The sequence below is a fragment of the Mesoplodon densirostris genome, chromosome 13 (genome assembly GCF_025265405.1).
Source record: "Mesoplodon densirostris isolate mMesDen1 chromosome 13, mMesDen1 primary haplotype, whole genome shotgun sequence".
In the NCBI taxonomy this organism is placed as follows: domain Eukaryota; kingdom Metazoa; phylum Chordata; class Mammalia; order Artiodactyla; family Ziphiidae; genus Mesoplodon; species Mesoplodon densirostris.
This window is the reverse complement of record NC_082673.1, coordinates 5,201,441-5,216,805: the sequence shown is the minus strand read 5'-3', so window position 1 is coordinate 5,216,805 and position 15,365 is coordinate 5,201,441. Positions and strand designations below refer to the sequence as shown.

The following is a 15,365-nucleotide window of genomic DNA, read 5'->3' as shown; positions in this document are numbered from 1 at the left end:
CCAGGATGGTGGAGATGATGGGAGAGAAGAGAGGGCACATAAAGGGTGCAGCCCCTCCTCGTTCCAAACAGACGCTGCCATTGTAGAACCAAGGTCAAGGCCTTCAACATCTTCCTGTTTCCAAGACAACCTCAAAATCTTGGTTTTCCTACAAAAAGTCTGAATTTAAAATCAGGAAAATTAGTTTTTAATTAATTCATTTTTATTTTAAAATATGGATTTTAAAAAGTTTCGAAGCACAGTATCAACCAATAAAATTCGGGTGGGGGGTGTCTAGACATAGTCTGGAGCTTCCAGTTTTGAGCCTCCAAAATAGATAGTGCTGCCACTCACCAAGATAAGAAAGTCTTCTCTCTCTAGATGATGGATTCTAGATACCTCTGATACTTCCCTTCTGCCTCTAAGACTCCTTGCAACCCTGAGATCCTATTACTCTGTGATTGCTGTCATGGTCCTGAGCTGCATCAGCTCCCTACATTCTACATCTGTGTGCAATCCTGTTGCTTTAGAACCAGCCATTCCCTCTCCTTTTTCTCCTTTTATTAGATTTCCCTCTAGAGATAACGTAATCTAGGATGTGATTTGACACTTATCTTGTTAAGATGAACAATGAATACTTTGGATGCCAATCAAGTGTAGAAAAAGTCCACATTTTTCAAATCAGTCAGGTAACTGTCAAATCACTTCATTCTACTTTTCAGGTATAGCTCAAGCTATGTGAATCCCCAGAGTTTTAAATTCTGAGTGCTTTTTAATGGTCTTTTGAAAACTAAACCAAAATTAACTTGATCTTGAAAGTGATACTCTTATTCAAAAAGTTTTATTGAGGCCTATTAAATACAAGTCCCTGTGCCTACACATGGGAATGAAAAGAAGACTCTGTGAAGTCATCTACAGGCTAGGAGTGGAGAAATGCACTATCGATTATAATCTAAGGTACAATAACATCAGGTTAGAACCTATAAGAGTTTGTTCCTCTATGGGAAAAGAATCTAAAAAAGAGTGGATATATGTATATGTAGAACTGATTCACTATGCTGTACACCTGAAACTAACACAATACTGTAAATCAACTATATTCCAATAAAAATAAAAAACAAAAAAGTGTTTGTTCCTCTTTGTTAAAAAAAAATCAGAACTAGTACCAAACAACTGGAAAATAAACTTTAAAATCATAGCATTTGAAAGAGATCAAAATGCATGAAATCCTTAGAAATAAGTTTTATAAAATGTATGCAATATCTATACATTTAAAACTGATAAAAATTAAAGAAGACCTGAATATATAGAGAGATATACCATGCTCATGGATTGGGAGACACAGTTGTTAAGATGTCACTTCTCCCACAACTGATCTACAGATTTAATGAGTCCAATCAAAACCCCAGCAAGCTTTTCTGTAGAAATTGATGAACTGATTCTAAAATTAACATGGAAATGTAAAGAACTTGTAATGGCTAAAACAATTACAAAGAAGAAGAACAAAGTTGGAGAATTTACTGTTTGATTTTGATATAAAGCTACAGTAATCAAGAGAGTGTGGAATGTTAGCATAAAGGTAAACATATTGATCAGTGGAACAAAAAACTGAACAGAGAATTCAGAAATAGATCCACAGTTACACGGTCAATTGATTTTTGACCAAGTTGCCAAGATAATTCAAGGGGAAAAATAGTCTTTTCAATAAATAGTACTGGAACACTGGATGTTTATTGAAAAAAAAGTTACTTTGACCCTTATCACAGACCCAAATATTAAGTTGATATATATCAAAGACCTAAACTTAGCAACCAGAACTATAATACCGGTAGAAGAAAATAGGAGAGTGTTTTCACAATCTTAGGGTAGGCAAAAATTTCTTAAACAAGACACAAATCCTTGGCTCTTCAAAAGACATGGTAAAGAAAATAAGGAGGCAAGCCTCACTGGGAGAAAATATTCATAATACAGATTTCTGACAAAAGGCCTGTAGCCAGCATATATAAAGAGTTCTGACAACTCAATCATAAACAACCCAATAAAAATGGGCAAAATATTTGAACTGACATATCACAAATGATATGAATGACCAAAAAGCATGTGAAAAGAAACTCAACATTAATAGTCATGAGAGAAAACACTGTATCAACTATACTCCAGTAAATTTTTTTTTAAATAGTCATCAGAGAAATACAAATTAAAGTTAGGAGATGTCACTACACACCCATTAGAATGGCTAAATTTAAAATAAAAAAGAATGATTTCCTCTGTCTGCCATCCACTGAGAGTGAATACACAGCAAGAGCAGATTTAAAGAAGAGATAATTTAAGCAGTTGAACACATGACAAGTTTGAGGTGCCCAGAGCACATACACATTGAGATAACCTAATGTAGACAGAGGAGGAGCCAGAACTGGAGACAGAAATAATTGATGCATAGATGAGAGGAGAGGTAAAGTCCTGGAGTGGATAAGAGTTCCCAAGCAGAACATGTAACTTGAGATGAGGCACAGGACAAAACCATAGGGAGCATCACCATTTAAAGGACAGATGGAGAAAGAAAAGTCCAGGAGATAGAGTAAGAAGGCATAGCCAAAGAAAGAAGAGGAAAAGTTTTAGGGAGAACTCCTAGAAAGAAGGAATGGACAACGGTATCCAATACTGCAGATACAACGTGTCCAATACTGCAGATACAACAAGTGTTCAATACTGCAGATACAAGTGTCCAGTACTGCAGATACAAGTGTCCAGTACTGCAGATACAACAAGTGTCCAACACTGCAGATACAAGTGTCCAATACTGCAGATATGACAAGTGTCCAACACTGCAGATACAAGTGTCCAATACTGCAGATACGAAAAGTGTCCAATACTGCAGATACGAAAAGTGTCCAATACTGTAGATACAAGTGTCCAATACTGCAGATACGATGTGTCCAATACTGCAGATACGAAAAGCATCCAAAACTGCAGATACAAGTGTCCAATACTGCAGATACAACAAGCATCCAATACTGCAGATACAAGTGTCCAATACTGCAGATACGACAAGCATCCAATACTGCAGATACAAGTGTCCAATACTGCAGATACAAGTGTCCAATACTGCAGATATGACGTGTCCAGTACTGCAGATATGAAAAGTAATATAAGGTCTAAAAAGAGTTTCTTGGGCTTTCATCTAAAAGTTCCTACTGACCTTAACAGGTCAACATGTCCTGTTTTCACCGGAGTGGTAAGAGCAAAAGTAAAACGGCAGCAGAATAAGAAATTCGTAGAGGAGATGAGGAAGGGCCAACAAAGGAATCAGACCATTTTTCAACAGTTTTCACTGCCAGGATGGAGTTAGATAGAAATTGAGCATGGAGGAGAATGATTACAGGTTTAAGATAGTGCCCTTTTTTAAAAACAAGAGAAAATAAGAAAGTTTTTATTCTTATGAGAGTGTATGAGGACTAAGAAGTAACAACTAAAATTAACCATACAAGAGAGGAATACGTAGTCAATGACATGAGCTTCCTGAGGGTCAGGGAGTATGCCACATGCAAAATCAGAGACAATCTAAGTGGAAGAAGCAAATACATTTGGAGGACATATGGCAAGAAGCTGAAGGAGGACTTGCCTGGAGAATGTCCATTAATTAATAAAGTGTGTGTGGTCCTCTAGGGAAGGATGATGGACTGGGCAAGTGAAAAGAGATGATCCCAAAGGCTCACATTCTGTCTTATTCCCACGTCTTCTCTGTGGGATATGAAGTTTAAAATACAAACATATTATACATGAGGGACAAAAGCATTTCTTCTCCCCCCACCCCCCATCTCTGAGCAAATCTCCTTGGGGGCATCAGGCTCCTTAGAGAACTCACTGTGGGAGTGGGCATTGCAGAGAAAATGGTGGGCTCATGAGAGCCAATGCTCTGTCCATCATGCATCCCTGAGTGACCAGCTGCTCCCCTGCAGTCCCCGCCAAGAGAGCTTAAGCAACTTCCTTCCTTCCTGCGTCACTCCCACGGCCCCTCAGCCCACTCCACTGGAGGCTCCCATGGCAGATCAATTCCCCATTCACACACCTTGCTCTCTGACAGCTGTCTCCTTCGACAGGCTCCTTCCTGCTTCCCTGCCTTGTCCCTGGACTCTCTCTCCAGTCTTCTCCACTCGTTCCAGGAACCCTGCCCTCTTGGGGAGCCTCTGAGTGCCCCAAACATTTTCTGATTTTCTGATCCAAACACTTCTACATCTTATCCCCCCTAATTGGCTCTGCCACGCATAGAAGTGTGGAAGATTAATGCGACATAATCTATCCCAAATAAAATAACAATTGATCAGATTGTGCATGCCATGCCCAAGTCCTCTTTTCTAGCAATATCTTTTTACAGTTTTATGAAGCAGCTTGCTACCCGCAGTTATTATAAATTGCTCTATCGATGTGATTTTTAATTTGGAGCGCTGGATCCAGGGAGATAAATAGCCAATTTCCTTCAACCATTATCAAAATAGTCACTTGTTTTCATTATCTGAACACTCCAATAAGGAAGCCAAATCATAACTTCAAAAATAAGAGGCCAAGAACGTGACAATGCCGAAACTGAGAAAAAAAAAACATTCTGCCTCAGAAATTCAAGTTTAACACAGCACAACACAAAAGGGTCATTAATATAAATTGAATTCCTACACATCATATACATATATACATATTAGTTTTTCGTTTAATCCATGCAACAAACTAGTGTGGTTGGCTTTATTTTCCCCATTGCACAGAGATGAGAAAAATGAGGTTTAGAGATTGACTTTCCCAAGTTTACACGCTCAACGGACAGCAAAACAGAAATTAAACTTAGTATTTTCTGATTCTAAACTCTTAAAAGCAAAATAATTGTTTTCCTGCATGAAATCATGTGACTTGTTAGTTTCTAGGCTATCTGCTGAGATATCTCCTGACGTTGCTCTTCCACTAAATGTATAATCAGATAACAGCTTCAGAGTAGAAAAAAGGCATATATTTTGACCTTACTCTTCTCCTCTGATTCTATTTCGTGCCACACAAGATCACTTTCTCTAGACTGATTTTCACAAGATTCATCAAAATAATATTTTTGTCTAAGCTGTAACGTCTATGTACAACAAAATAGATACCAAGAGAGTAATGATAGAGTCAGAAGTGAGTATATGCGGGTTTAGCTCTTCCTCTCTATAATTTTATGGCAAGAGTTTGACTTTGGGGGTCCATCCCATGACCATGTGAGCTATGGAGGATGTAGCTACAAGAGGAACACGGTTTTCAAAAACGACTTTACTGAGTATCTATCACATGTAAAGCTAGTGCTGTGGGTCGTATGCAGAGGAGTTCCCTCCAGAAGCTGGTGACCTGGAGCCACTGCACTTACAATAGTGATTTATTGTTACTGAAAACCTGTTTTGAATGTCTCTTCTAGCATTGCCTCGATTTCGGAAATCGTTTTCTTGGTGGATGTTTCCACTCATTCAGTTAATACTTTGGATCACCTTCTCTTCAGGTCCTGCAGGTGGGGTCTTGAATTTGATTTTGGAAACCACCAAAAACAACTCAAAGTCAAGTTATTAACTAAGGTTTAGGTCCAGTGAGGCAATACAGTTTTTAACATGCCTGGTTCTCTGGGGTGGCTATTAAATTTCTGCAAAGCAATTCCAGAAGTCATTTCAAAAGTCAAGCTGCTCAAGAGTCTGGTTGCATCCCCAGCTATCTCTTCCTTGAATCTAATGAGTCCTAATGTGACTTGCTTTATTCATGGTCTAATTACCTATACTTAATACTAAAATGTATGTTTCCGTGTCTGAGAGTTGAAGGCCAAGTTTAGGAGCTCTCTTTCAAGTCTTTCTAAGTTTACAGGATGCAAACATTGTGTTCCATAGGCTTCCTTTAGTTTCCCTTCCTGGCTGGTTTGTTATTGCTTCCTCACTCTCTTTCTCTCTCTGACACATTGACACATGTTCTATTATTTAAACTCAATTTCAGGCAACTTTATACCAGGTTCCTTTTTCTTTCAAGGGGTTTATTTTGCTCCCTGGCTGTTTGAGGGTGAGGATGTGCCAGCATTCACCCTCCTTAGAATGGGGATTTATTACAGCACAAATCGTCTTCCCACTGACTCCGCTTACACCCTCTCTGCCACGGTGCTCTTTCTGTGCCAGTCTGAAGAAGGTGCCTTAACAGAGGTCCTTCACGGTAACATGCCCAGCTCACAGAATCCTATCTTGCAAAGCCCACACTTTACAGTGTAACTGAAAATGGGCAAGTTTGCCCTGCCTCTGGGGTCACTCCAAACATCTGAAATGTGAGAACATGGTGCTTTTATGCTGAAACATTACACAGTCTCCAGAGTGCAGAACTGCCTTCTTCCCACTGCTGCTATTTTACAGAGAGAGGGGCAGAAAAACCAGTTTCCGTAACAGAGAATGTGTGTTTGGGAGGCGGGAAGTGGAGGGGAGGAGAGGAACCTGAAAGACATCCCGGAAATGATGGAAAAGGACCCTGAAAGGACTTGTTAAAATCCCTCCTACAGGCTCCCAGAATACATAAGAACTGAGTAAAACACCACTCATCATCGGGGCTTTAAAAGCCACATTTCTTGGCCTCTAGAATGAATCTCTTTTGTCTGATGTTTGGGACCTTAGGATCAGAAGAAGGTGAGGTCTTGATCATAACCTGGGAATCAGAATTCTGTGGATTAAATGCTTTAAGAGAAGGTTCCCTTCTCTTTTTTGAGTCTGATTTCTAAAGAAGCTTTTGCCCAGAAGATAAGGCAAAATCTATCAGTGCTTGATAAATATCTAAAGGATCATGAAAAAATGAATCCCTTGCAACTCACTACCACTGTTCAAATATAAAGAAATGAACACAGAAATGCATGTCTTGTAGCCCCAGGGTAGATGGGGGAGGGTGGTAGGAAGAGATCCTCGCTGGTTGGGGCACCAAACCAGACCCACCTCTCCCCACCTCATCCCTCCAGTCTGTCAACACACATTCACTCAGTACCATCTACATCCCAAGCATCTAGGCGGGTGCTGGAGCACTCAGCATCCCCACCCTGCTCCTAGGGAACAGCCTTCTCTTTCCTTTTCTCTCTCCCCTGACATTTAAAATGCCTCAGAGGGCTTCCCTGGTGGCGCGGTGGTTAAGAATCCGCCTCCCAATGCAGGAGACACGAGTTCGAGCCCTGGTCCTGGAAGATCCCACATGCCACGGAGCAACAAAGCCCGTGCGCCACAACTACTGAACCTGCGCTCTAGAGCCCGTGAGCCACAACTACGGAGCCCACGTGCCACAACTACTGAAGCCCGAGTGCCTAGAGCCCATGCTCTGCAACAAGAGAAGCCACCGCAATGAGAAGCCCGCGCACTGCAACGAAGACCCAATGCAGCCAAAAATAGATAAATAATTAATTTAAAAGCCTCAGAGAATGATGCAGGTTCACCAAGAGACACTAACTCAGAGCAGACAGTGATTGTTCCAACAGAAACAAAAAACAGGCCTGCGGGTGTGAGGGGAGGGGCGGGGGGGAGGACCTCTCCCTAGAGAGGTGTGATGGGAATGGGTTCTGCCTCATTTTGTCTGGGCCCGTCATTTGGACGTCACTTGTATGCTCGGATCCTCGTTTTTTCCCGTCTATAGAATAAAGGTTGGAATAACTTATCCCCAAGTCCCCTTTCAGTCTTCAGCTTCTACTTTTCCAAGATTCTAAGGGGTCTTTCGGGGTCCAGCACTGTGTACCCAGGGAAGCAGCACGTGGTGCGGTCACTCACACGCGGGTCTCAGCCTTTGGCCCCGGTTACGTGTTTAAAGTTCGTACCTGGGTGATCCCCAGGATGCCAGTGCTCAGATATAGCAAGTTTTCTCTCCTTTTAGGCCCGGTTGTTCGTGCACGGCTTTCGCACTGAGTACTGCAGTGTAGTCGCTGCCTTTCCAAACCCCGGGCAGCAGGGGGAAACCTCGTTCCTGCTGGGGGACAGGTATGTAGCTGGAGAAGCATCACCAGCTCTCCACCCTCGTCCATGTGAAAAGCCGAAAACGTCGAAGGGAAACGTTCTGCTTTTCCGGCAAGATGTCAATGCTGGCTCCTCCGAGCTGTGTGGAGCGTTCTGCCGCCGCGGCCCCGCGCTGCGCTTCCCGCGCTCCGGGAGGCAGGCAGGGCGCGGGAGGTGCTCCGCGGCCTCTCGGCTGCGTGTGCGCGGCTGGCACCCTAAGACCCCTCCCCGGAGCCCAGACCTACGCAGGAGAGCGCTGCCCTCTAGTGACCAGAGTGGGAGACGCAGCGAGGCCCGAGCTCGGAAGAGCCCTGCGGCGGCTGGTCCTCGCGAAGGTCCAAGTGCAGGCGCATCCTTTGCAGAAGGTGCTTTGACTGGGAAAGCACTGGGATTCTTTCTCTGTGTACGAGCTGTGGGACTCTGTGATTTCCCTCTAAGACCAGGATTGATAGATATATAGATGGATGGATCGATCAATAAACGTAGGATAAGTAAATGATAGACAAACCTAAAGGCAGATGGATGGCAGGGTTAGAAACACGTTTTTAAGGCTTGCTATGTGCCAGGCACAAGGCTAAGTGCTTTGGTCCATTATTTTATTTGCGTCTCTCCGGAACCCTATGCGTAGCCTCCGGCCCTATTGTCCCTCATTACCTCTGTCCCTATTTTCCAAATGGGGAAACTGAGGCCTCAGACAAGGTAAATGGCTTGCTTCTTGGCAATCCTCCGCAGAGCGAGGATGGCGAGCGTGTCTCAGTCGACGGCCCCAGCCTCCGCCGTCGGCGCTCTGCCCGGCCGCGCCCCAAGCCCCAGACGCCCCGGGTACCACGTGCCTCCCACCTCGCTCCTTGGCCACCAGCCCTGATGCGGACATCGCCCCGGCCCCGCACCCCGTCTCACTCGTGGAAATCCCCCAGGACACCTTGGTGGGTGGGAACATCGTTCCCCAAGCGTGGGCTTTACCGCGTGCGCGCTTGGCAAGGGGTCTCACTAACGAGAAAGGGGAAAGCTCTGTCCAGAGATTTTAAGATCCCCAGAAAGTTTCAATCAATCATTCCTTTAACTGTTAACTGAGCGCTTACTATGCGCCTGACGCTGTCAGCAAGGGAGTCTAGGGCGGGGACAGACCGGTGGACAAGTGACCACATTCCGGACGGCTGTGCCCGGCGCCCACCCGGGCCGCGGGGCAGCTCCAGGAGGAGGCGGGGGAAGGGTACCCCCGCACATACTCGGACGGTCTCCAGCACATTCCGTGGGCCCCGCTAACGCCCCCTCCAGCCTGGGCCCTCGACCGGAGCCCGCACCCAGGGGAGGGCGGTGGCAGGGACTTTGCGCGGGGGCCCTTGATCTCACCCCACTCTCTCCCCAACTTTCCTAACTGCCGCCGTGTGTCACCCGGCCGAGGGGTGGGCCGCCACGCGCATCCCCCCGCCTCGGTCCGGACCCCCCTTCCGGCGGGGGCGGCACGCGGCCGGCGTAGGGCCTGCGTCAGCGGCAGCCCGCCGGCGATTGGGGCGCGCCCGCCTCCTGCGCTCCCGGGCGAATTATAAAGTGGCTCCGGCCGCCGCAGCCCGGAAGGCGAGGGAGGCTGGCGAGGTGGGCCCCCAACCCTGCGCTGCGGCCGCGGCGACGCCGAGGACCGTGACGGTGAGCCCCGCGCCGCCCGCCCGCCTGCCTTGCTCTCCTCTCCCTCCTGGAGTCGCCCGCACCGGCTTTCTCCGACCAGCCTGTGCGCCCGGAACAGCGGCAACGTGAGTGAACTTGGCCAAACCTCGCCTTGCTGCGTGGGTTTGGGGCCGTCCGCCAGCTGCGTTTTATTCCGCGTTGCGTTGCATGGGGTTCCCCAACTTTCTTCCGCTCCTTGTATGTGACCCGGGTCAATATCGCGCCTCCCCGGGCTGGCGCGCTCTCGAATTTGGTCTCCGTAAGTTCCCTCCAGAATCCTGCCCGGAGCAGCGGCCGCCCGGAAAGGGAGCGAGTGTCTGGGGCCTCCCCGGGGTCCGGGTGACAGTGACAACTCGGGAACCGCGAGGCGGTCGGAGCAGTCCCGGCGGGCTCGACCAACGCCCCGCTGCAGCTGCCCCGTGAGGAGTCCCTGCCAGGGACCCGCTCTGCGCCCCGGGCGGGCTCGGAGTTCGTGTGCCCTCTCCCCGCAGACCATGGCGCGGTTCCTGAGACTCTGCACCTGGCTGCTGGCGCTCGGTCCCGGGCTCCTGGCGACCGTGCAGGCGGAATGCAGCCAGGACTGCGCGACGTGCATCTACCGCCTGGCGCGCCCGACCGATCTCAACCCGCTGGTGAGTGTTCCGCGCGGCGCGTCTCGTGGTCACAGCCGGCGCGGACCCCTGGTGACCCAGGCGTCCCGACTGTTCCCCGAACACTGACCAAGTAGCTCTGGGGACCCGCGACTATCTAGGGACCGGAAGGGGCGGCGGGGCCCCCGCGCAGACCAAGTTTGTTTCCACCCCGGGGAGGCGGGAGCCCCGGGCTGTACTGTCTTCAGCACCTCGGAGAGCACTAGGTTGTCGTCTCACCTGCCGCCAGGAAGATGCTCAGTCACCCCGCCTCCTCACGTAGCCCACCAAGGGCCCCTTCCTCACACAGCCATCTTCCCATTCTTCCCGCAGAGAATATTGACTTTTTTATTAGTGATATTCCGCTGCCTTTATTCGAATGTCATTTCTCCAGCCCTTTTAAGCTCAGGTCTCTCAGACCCTGACCCTCACTTGCGGGTACGAGAGAGCAATAGGATGGGGAAGGGATAAAGGGCGGGGGGGAAGGGAGAGCTCAGTAGACTGGAGAGAAGGAGGTCAGCCGCCGTTCTACAGACAGCAAGTGATGCTGGAGTTCAACTTCTGTCTTGTCTAGAACGTACTTCGGTAACACCTCCTAAGACAGCGGTTTACTTTGGCTATGAAGAGGGCACAGGAGAGGTGGCGGGGTCCAAAGAGGTGGCCGTAATGCAGAGATAAATTACACAGGGGCTTGGGGTGTGGGGGAATCTAAGGTCAAAGGAACCGTCTTTCTAATCATAGTCTGTGTGCTCTTGAATCACTCCTGTTGCTCTACTGAGTCAGAACCTCTGAAGCTGGGACTCAGGAAGCTTCATTTTAACTAGTTCCCCGATAATTCCTTTGCACTGTCTCCTCAGTTTGTTGAGCTTCTGTGATAACTTAAGTTGGGCAGAGAATAATGTGTTAATCCAAAGAGTTCAGCTCCTCACCAGAGCTTTTGAAGCAATTTTATTATGTAGATGCATAAAACAGGGACAAAAATTAAGGAAAGGGGGCTTCCCTGGTGGCGCAGTGGTTGAGAGTCCACCTGCCGATGCAGGAGACACGGGTTCGTGCCCCGGTCTGGGAAGATCCCACATGCCGCGGAGTGGCTGGGCCCGTGAGCCATGGCTGCTGAGCCTGCGTGTCCGGAGCCTGTGCTCCGCAACGGGAGAGGCCACAACAATGAGAGGCCCGCGTACCACAAAAAAATTTTTTTTAAAATAAATAAATAAATAAAATAAGGAAAGGATTCCACAAAACCCAAGGTGTATATTTCACGTTAAATGTTTCTTTGTTCCATCTGGATTACCTGATCCACTTCATTTGACAAGACAAGTAGTAGGGCTTTATATTTAAACTCTGAGAAAAATGCTGCATCTTAAGTAGGGGTAACAATCCCCTTCGTCCATCTTTTTTCTTTCTGATTTGTTTTTTGTTTAACTGGTTAGCTTTCTATTGGAGCTTACATTTAGGATTGTTATTTTCTCTGTGAAAAAAGGCTTGTTGATGACTATATTGTTAGAATTACAGCAGCTCTGGAATTTTCACTTGGATGAAAAAGGCACATGAGAAATTAGGTTGCTTAGCCAGAACTATGTAGTAAAATCAATGTAACACATATTTATTGAGTTATTGAGTTTCTACCATGTGAAAGACACTTGTGCTTCATTCTGTGGTGGATACAAAGATGAGCAGGCATGCCATGATTGATGTCCAAATTGAATTTACCCTCTAACATAGAGGGTAAATAATACAAAAATGTATAGATGGCTACAGGAGCATATAAATATAAATTAACACCACTTCCATTCTGTGACTGTGCTATTCCAATTATTTGCCATTATTTATTTTTGAAGGAATCCCTTTTAAAAAGCCTTTTGGTAACAGTATACAAATATTCAACATTAATTTTTGGCCAATAGATTATTTAAATTTCATTTTAGGATGGAAATATTCTTGACACCTGAACATCTTAAATTTTAATGATGTTTTGATTTCTTAATCAGATGTCAAGAATAAAACAGAACCATTTTAATTAGATCTTTAGATTTTTATATATGCATATATTTAATTTTCTTAGACACAAAGCTTAAATAATCATTAAGAGCTGCTTAAATATATACCCTAAAGAATTTTGTTGCACTAATAAAATGCTTCCTTTCATTGTGAAAATAATATGTGTGTATTTCATATTAAGTAATATACCAATATATTTTTAAATCTCCAGAAAATGCCTGGTTTTTATGTCTAAATCATGGGTTGGTAACTGGGTTCTATAAGCAGACTTCAGGGGGCCATAAAAACCTCTGAATTGCTAAGAAATATCATATATAGGTTAAAGTTGGGTGGGAAAATATCTTTACAATATTGCAATGGCACAGCATATACAATCTGTTAGAATGCAAAGAAAAATTCTAATTTGATTCCATTAATTCTCCACAGTCTCCCCTTTTGAATTTCCTTTGATTTGCGTGTTCAGTGTGACAGAAAGTTGTAATAAGGAAAATGAGATCATTATGTGGTAGTTTCCACATCAAAGCAAGCATAGACTGGTCTTAAAAAAAATGTGTTTGGTGAACGAAATCAGAAAAGCCTCTTTTTATCACTAAATCGAATTCTTTTCCCAGGCTTGCACACTGGAATGTGAGGGGAAACTGCCTTCTCTCAAGACCTGGGAAACCTGCAAGGAGCTTCTGCAGCTGTCCAAGCTGGATCTCCCTCCAGACGCCAACAGTGCCCTCAGCAAACAGGAGGACCACCACTTGCTCGCCAAGAAGTATGGGGGCTTCATGAAGAGGTATGGAGGCTTCATGAAGAAGATGGATGAGTTGTATCCCCTGGAGCCGGAGGAAGAGGCAAATGGAGGTGAAATCCTTGGCAAGAGATATGGGGGCTTCATGAAGAAGGATGCGGAGGAAGACGACACCCTAGGCAATCCCTCCGACCTGCTGAAAGAGCTGCTGGGAGAGGGGAACCAGCGAGAAGGGGCTTCCCACCAGGAGGGCAGGGATGACGCAGACGTGAGCAAGAGATACGGGGGCTTCATGCGAGGCTTAAAGAGAAGCCCCCAGCTGGAAGATGAAGCCAAAGAGCTGCAGAAGCGGTACGGCGGCTTCATGAGAAGAGTGGGTCGCCCGGAGTGGTGGATGGACTACCAGAAAAGGTACGGCGGCTTCCTCAAGCGCTTTGCAGATTCCCTGCCCTCCGATGAAGAAGGTGAAAGTTACTCAAAGGAAGTTCCCGAAATGGATAAAAGATATGGAGGATTTATGAGATTTTAATCCCCTTTCCCATCAGTGAGCCCAGGCCCCAGCAAGCCTTCCTCCAGCCCCCAGTGAGAGACTGCTTCGCCGGTCGTGTTGTATTGTCCTGTGCTGCTTGCATTATATAGTTGACTTGATTGTCTGGATAACTTAACTGTACAACCTGAAAGCTGTCATTCCACGTCCTGTGTTCTTTTGAGAATCCTTAAGCCTTTAAGTATTGGTCTCTTGCAGCTGTCTTGTTTACATGCTCAAATAGTTTTTGGTATTACCTTGTCCTTTATTTTTGCCAAAACGCCAATAAATGCATACTTGTATGTAGATATAATAAACCCATCACCCCAACTGCATAACATTCTTGCAAGTTTCTTCCCCTCCGAAGCTCTCATTCTCCCTTAGGTTTCCACTGCCTATCCTAAACTCACAGACAGTGAAACCATCTGCTTTCAACAGAAGCATCACTGGCCTCCTCCTCTTCCAACTGCTGAGGCTGCAAAAACATTTTTCATTTAATTCCTTGTATATGACATCTTAGATGAGCAAACCCACAGTAGCAAAACAAAATGTATTTCCACTCTCATTTCTGGAATTCAGGTATGTGAGGAAAAACCAAAGCCTAATAAAGATACAAACTGTACCCTCATATATAAGGAACTCTGCATTTACATCCAAATGTGTACGTCTCTTTTCTTCAGCAAAATATTTTAGACGTTAATTTAAAAAAAATTAAGGAGAATTTAGCCCCATTTTACAAACACAGAAAGTGGAGCCCAGAAAGGTCAATTCATTGGCCCAAGATTGCCCAGCAGCTGAAGGATAGAAATGGAATTAAGACCCCAAACTTCTTGCTCCCAAGCAATATCCTTTCCACTCCAGTTCCCTGTCTCCCATCCAGGCCACTACCAAGAATCGGAAGGACGTGGGTCTCTATCTCGCTCACTGTTGTCCACCCCCTACACCACAACCCCGGTGGGTCCTCCAGAATCTGATGAAAGGACAGATGCATGGATGGAGGGATTTGGCGACCAGATCACTGGGCAAAGGTATTAGGAAGGTTTTGGAAGACAAATTCTCATCACACAAGGAGTTTATGACTACTTCACATTCATTAAAACATTTGGGACAATAGGTACAAACAATGTAACATGTCTTTGTTTTTCTAACTGAAACCACCTGCAGCTAAATTCCCATCCACTGAGTCATTTTCCCAGGACCCTCATTCATCCTTTCCTTTGCGTTCTTCCCCCCACATCAGAGTTTAGCAACTGAGGGAGAGAGAGGAAGAGCCTCTGCTCTGCAACCCAGGTCTGTGCAAGACCATGTGCTGCATCCCGATGGGGCCGCCCACCGCCCCGCTGAGTCCAACTCTACGGGGTTCCCGGGACCTCCCCATGGCCATGTGCTGCCCCCCCGGTCAGTGCAAGGGGTCACAGGTCCCTGCCACTCACTGAGCCCCACCAGCATCTATCTCCGTGATCTCTGACAAACTAACTTCCAGGCCAGAGCCCTCCTTCTTTTGAATTAGAGATGCAGATAATGTAAGCTTTTGAAGCAGGTTGGAAAGGAGCTGATAAACAGCAGCAGGCCTGTGGAAATCCATGTCCGGAGCAGTAGGAAATGATAGCGCTGAAACACATCAGAGATCTTAGGTCTCTATTCAACCTGAGCCAACTCTTTCCCTTGGAAACGCCGCCAGCCCAGTACTTTTCCAAAGAAATCTGAAACCTCAATTTCATGATAATATCTCAAGTTCTTAATGTCGGCCTATTGATTCCATTTAAACCAGTGTGGCCCAAACAAAACCCATCTGCAGGTCAGATTTGAGAGACAAGGGGCTAGTCCTTTGA

At 46.0% G+C, this 15,365-nt stretch overlaps 1 protein-coding gene across 1 annotated transcript; it reads left to right on the top strand.

Moving 5' to 3' along the window:
• The first annotated feature begins 9,513 nt into the window (after window positions 1-9,513).
• Window positions 9,514-14,163, top strand: PENK (proenkephalin). Its single transcript, XM_060116033.1, has 3 exons — window positions 9,514-9,730; window positions 10,136-10,276; window positions 12,883-14,163. The coding sequence occupies exons 2-3, from the start codon at window positions 10,139-10,141 to the stop codon at window positions 13,534-13,536; spliced, it is 792 nt and encodes a 263-aa protein (XP_059972016.1). The 5' UTR covers window positions 9,514-9,730; window positions 10,136-10,138; the 3' UTR covers window positions 13,537-14,163.
• The last annotated feature ends 1,202 nt before the right edge of the window (window positions 14,164-15,365 follow it).

Bases quoted from the DNA above. Each gene is read 5' to 3' on its own strand.
- PENK (XM_060116033.1), top strand. From the start codon at position 10,139: ATGGCGCGGTTCCTGAGACTCTGCACCTGGCTGCTGGCGCTCGGTCCC. The intron at 10,277-12,882 runs GTGAGTGTTCCG...TTCTTTTCCCAG, and splicing joins CGACCGATCTCAACCCGCTG to GCTTGCACACTGGAATGTGA.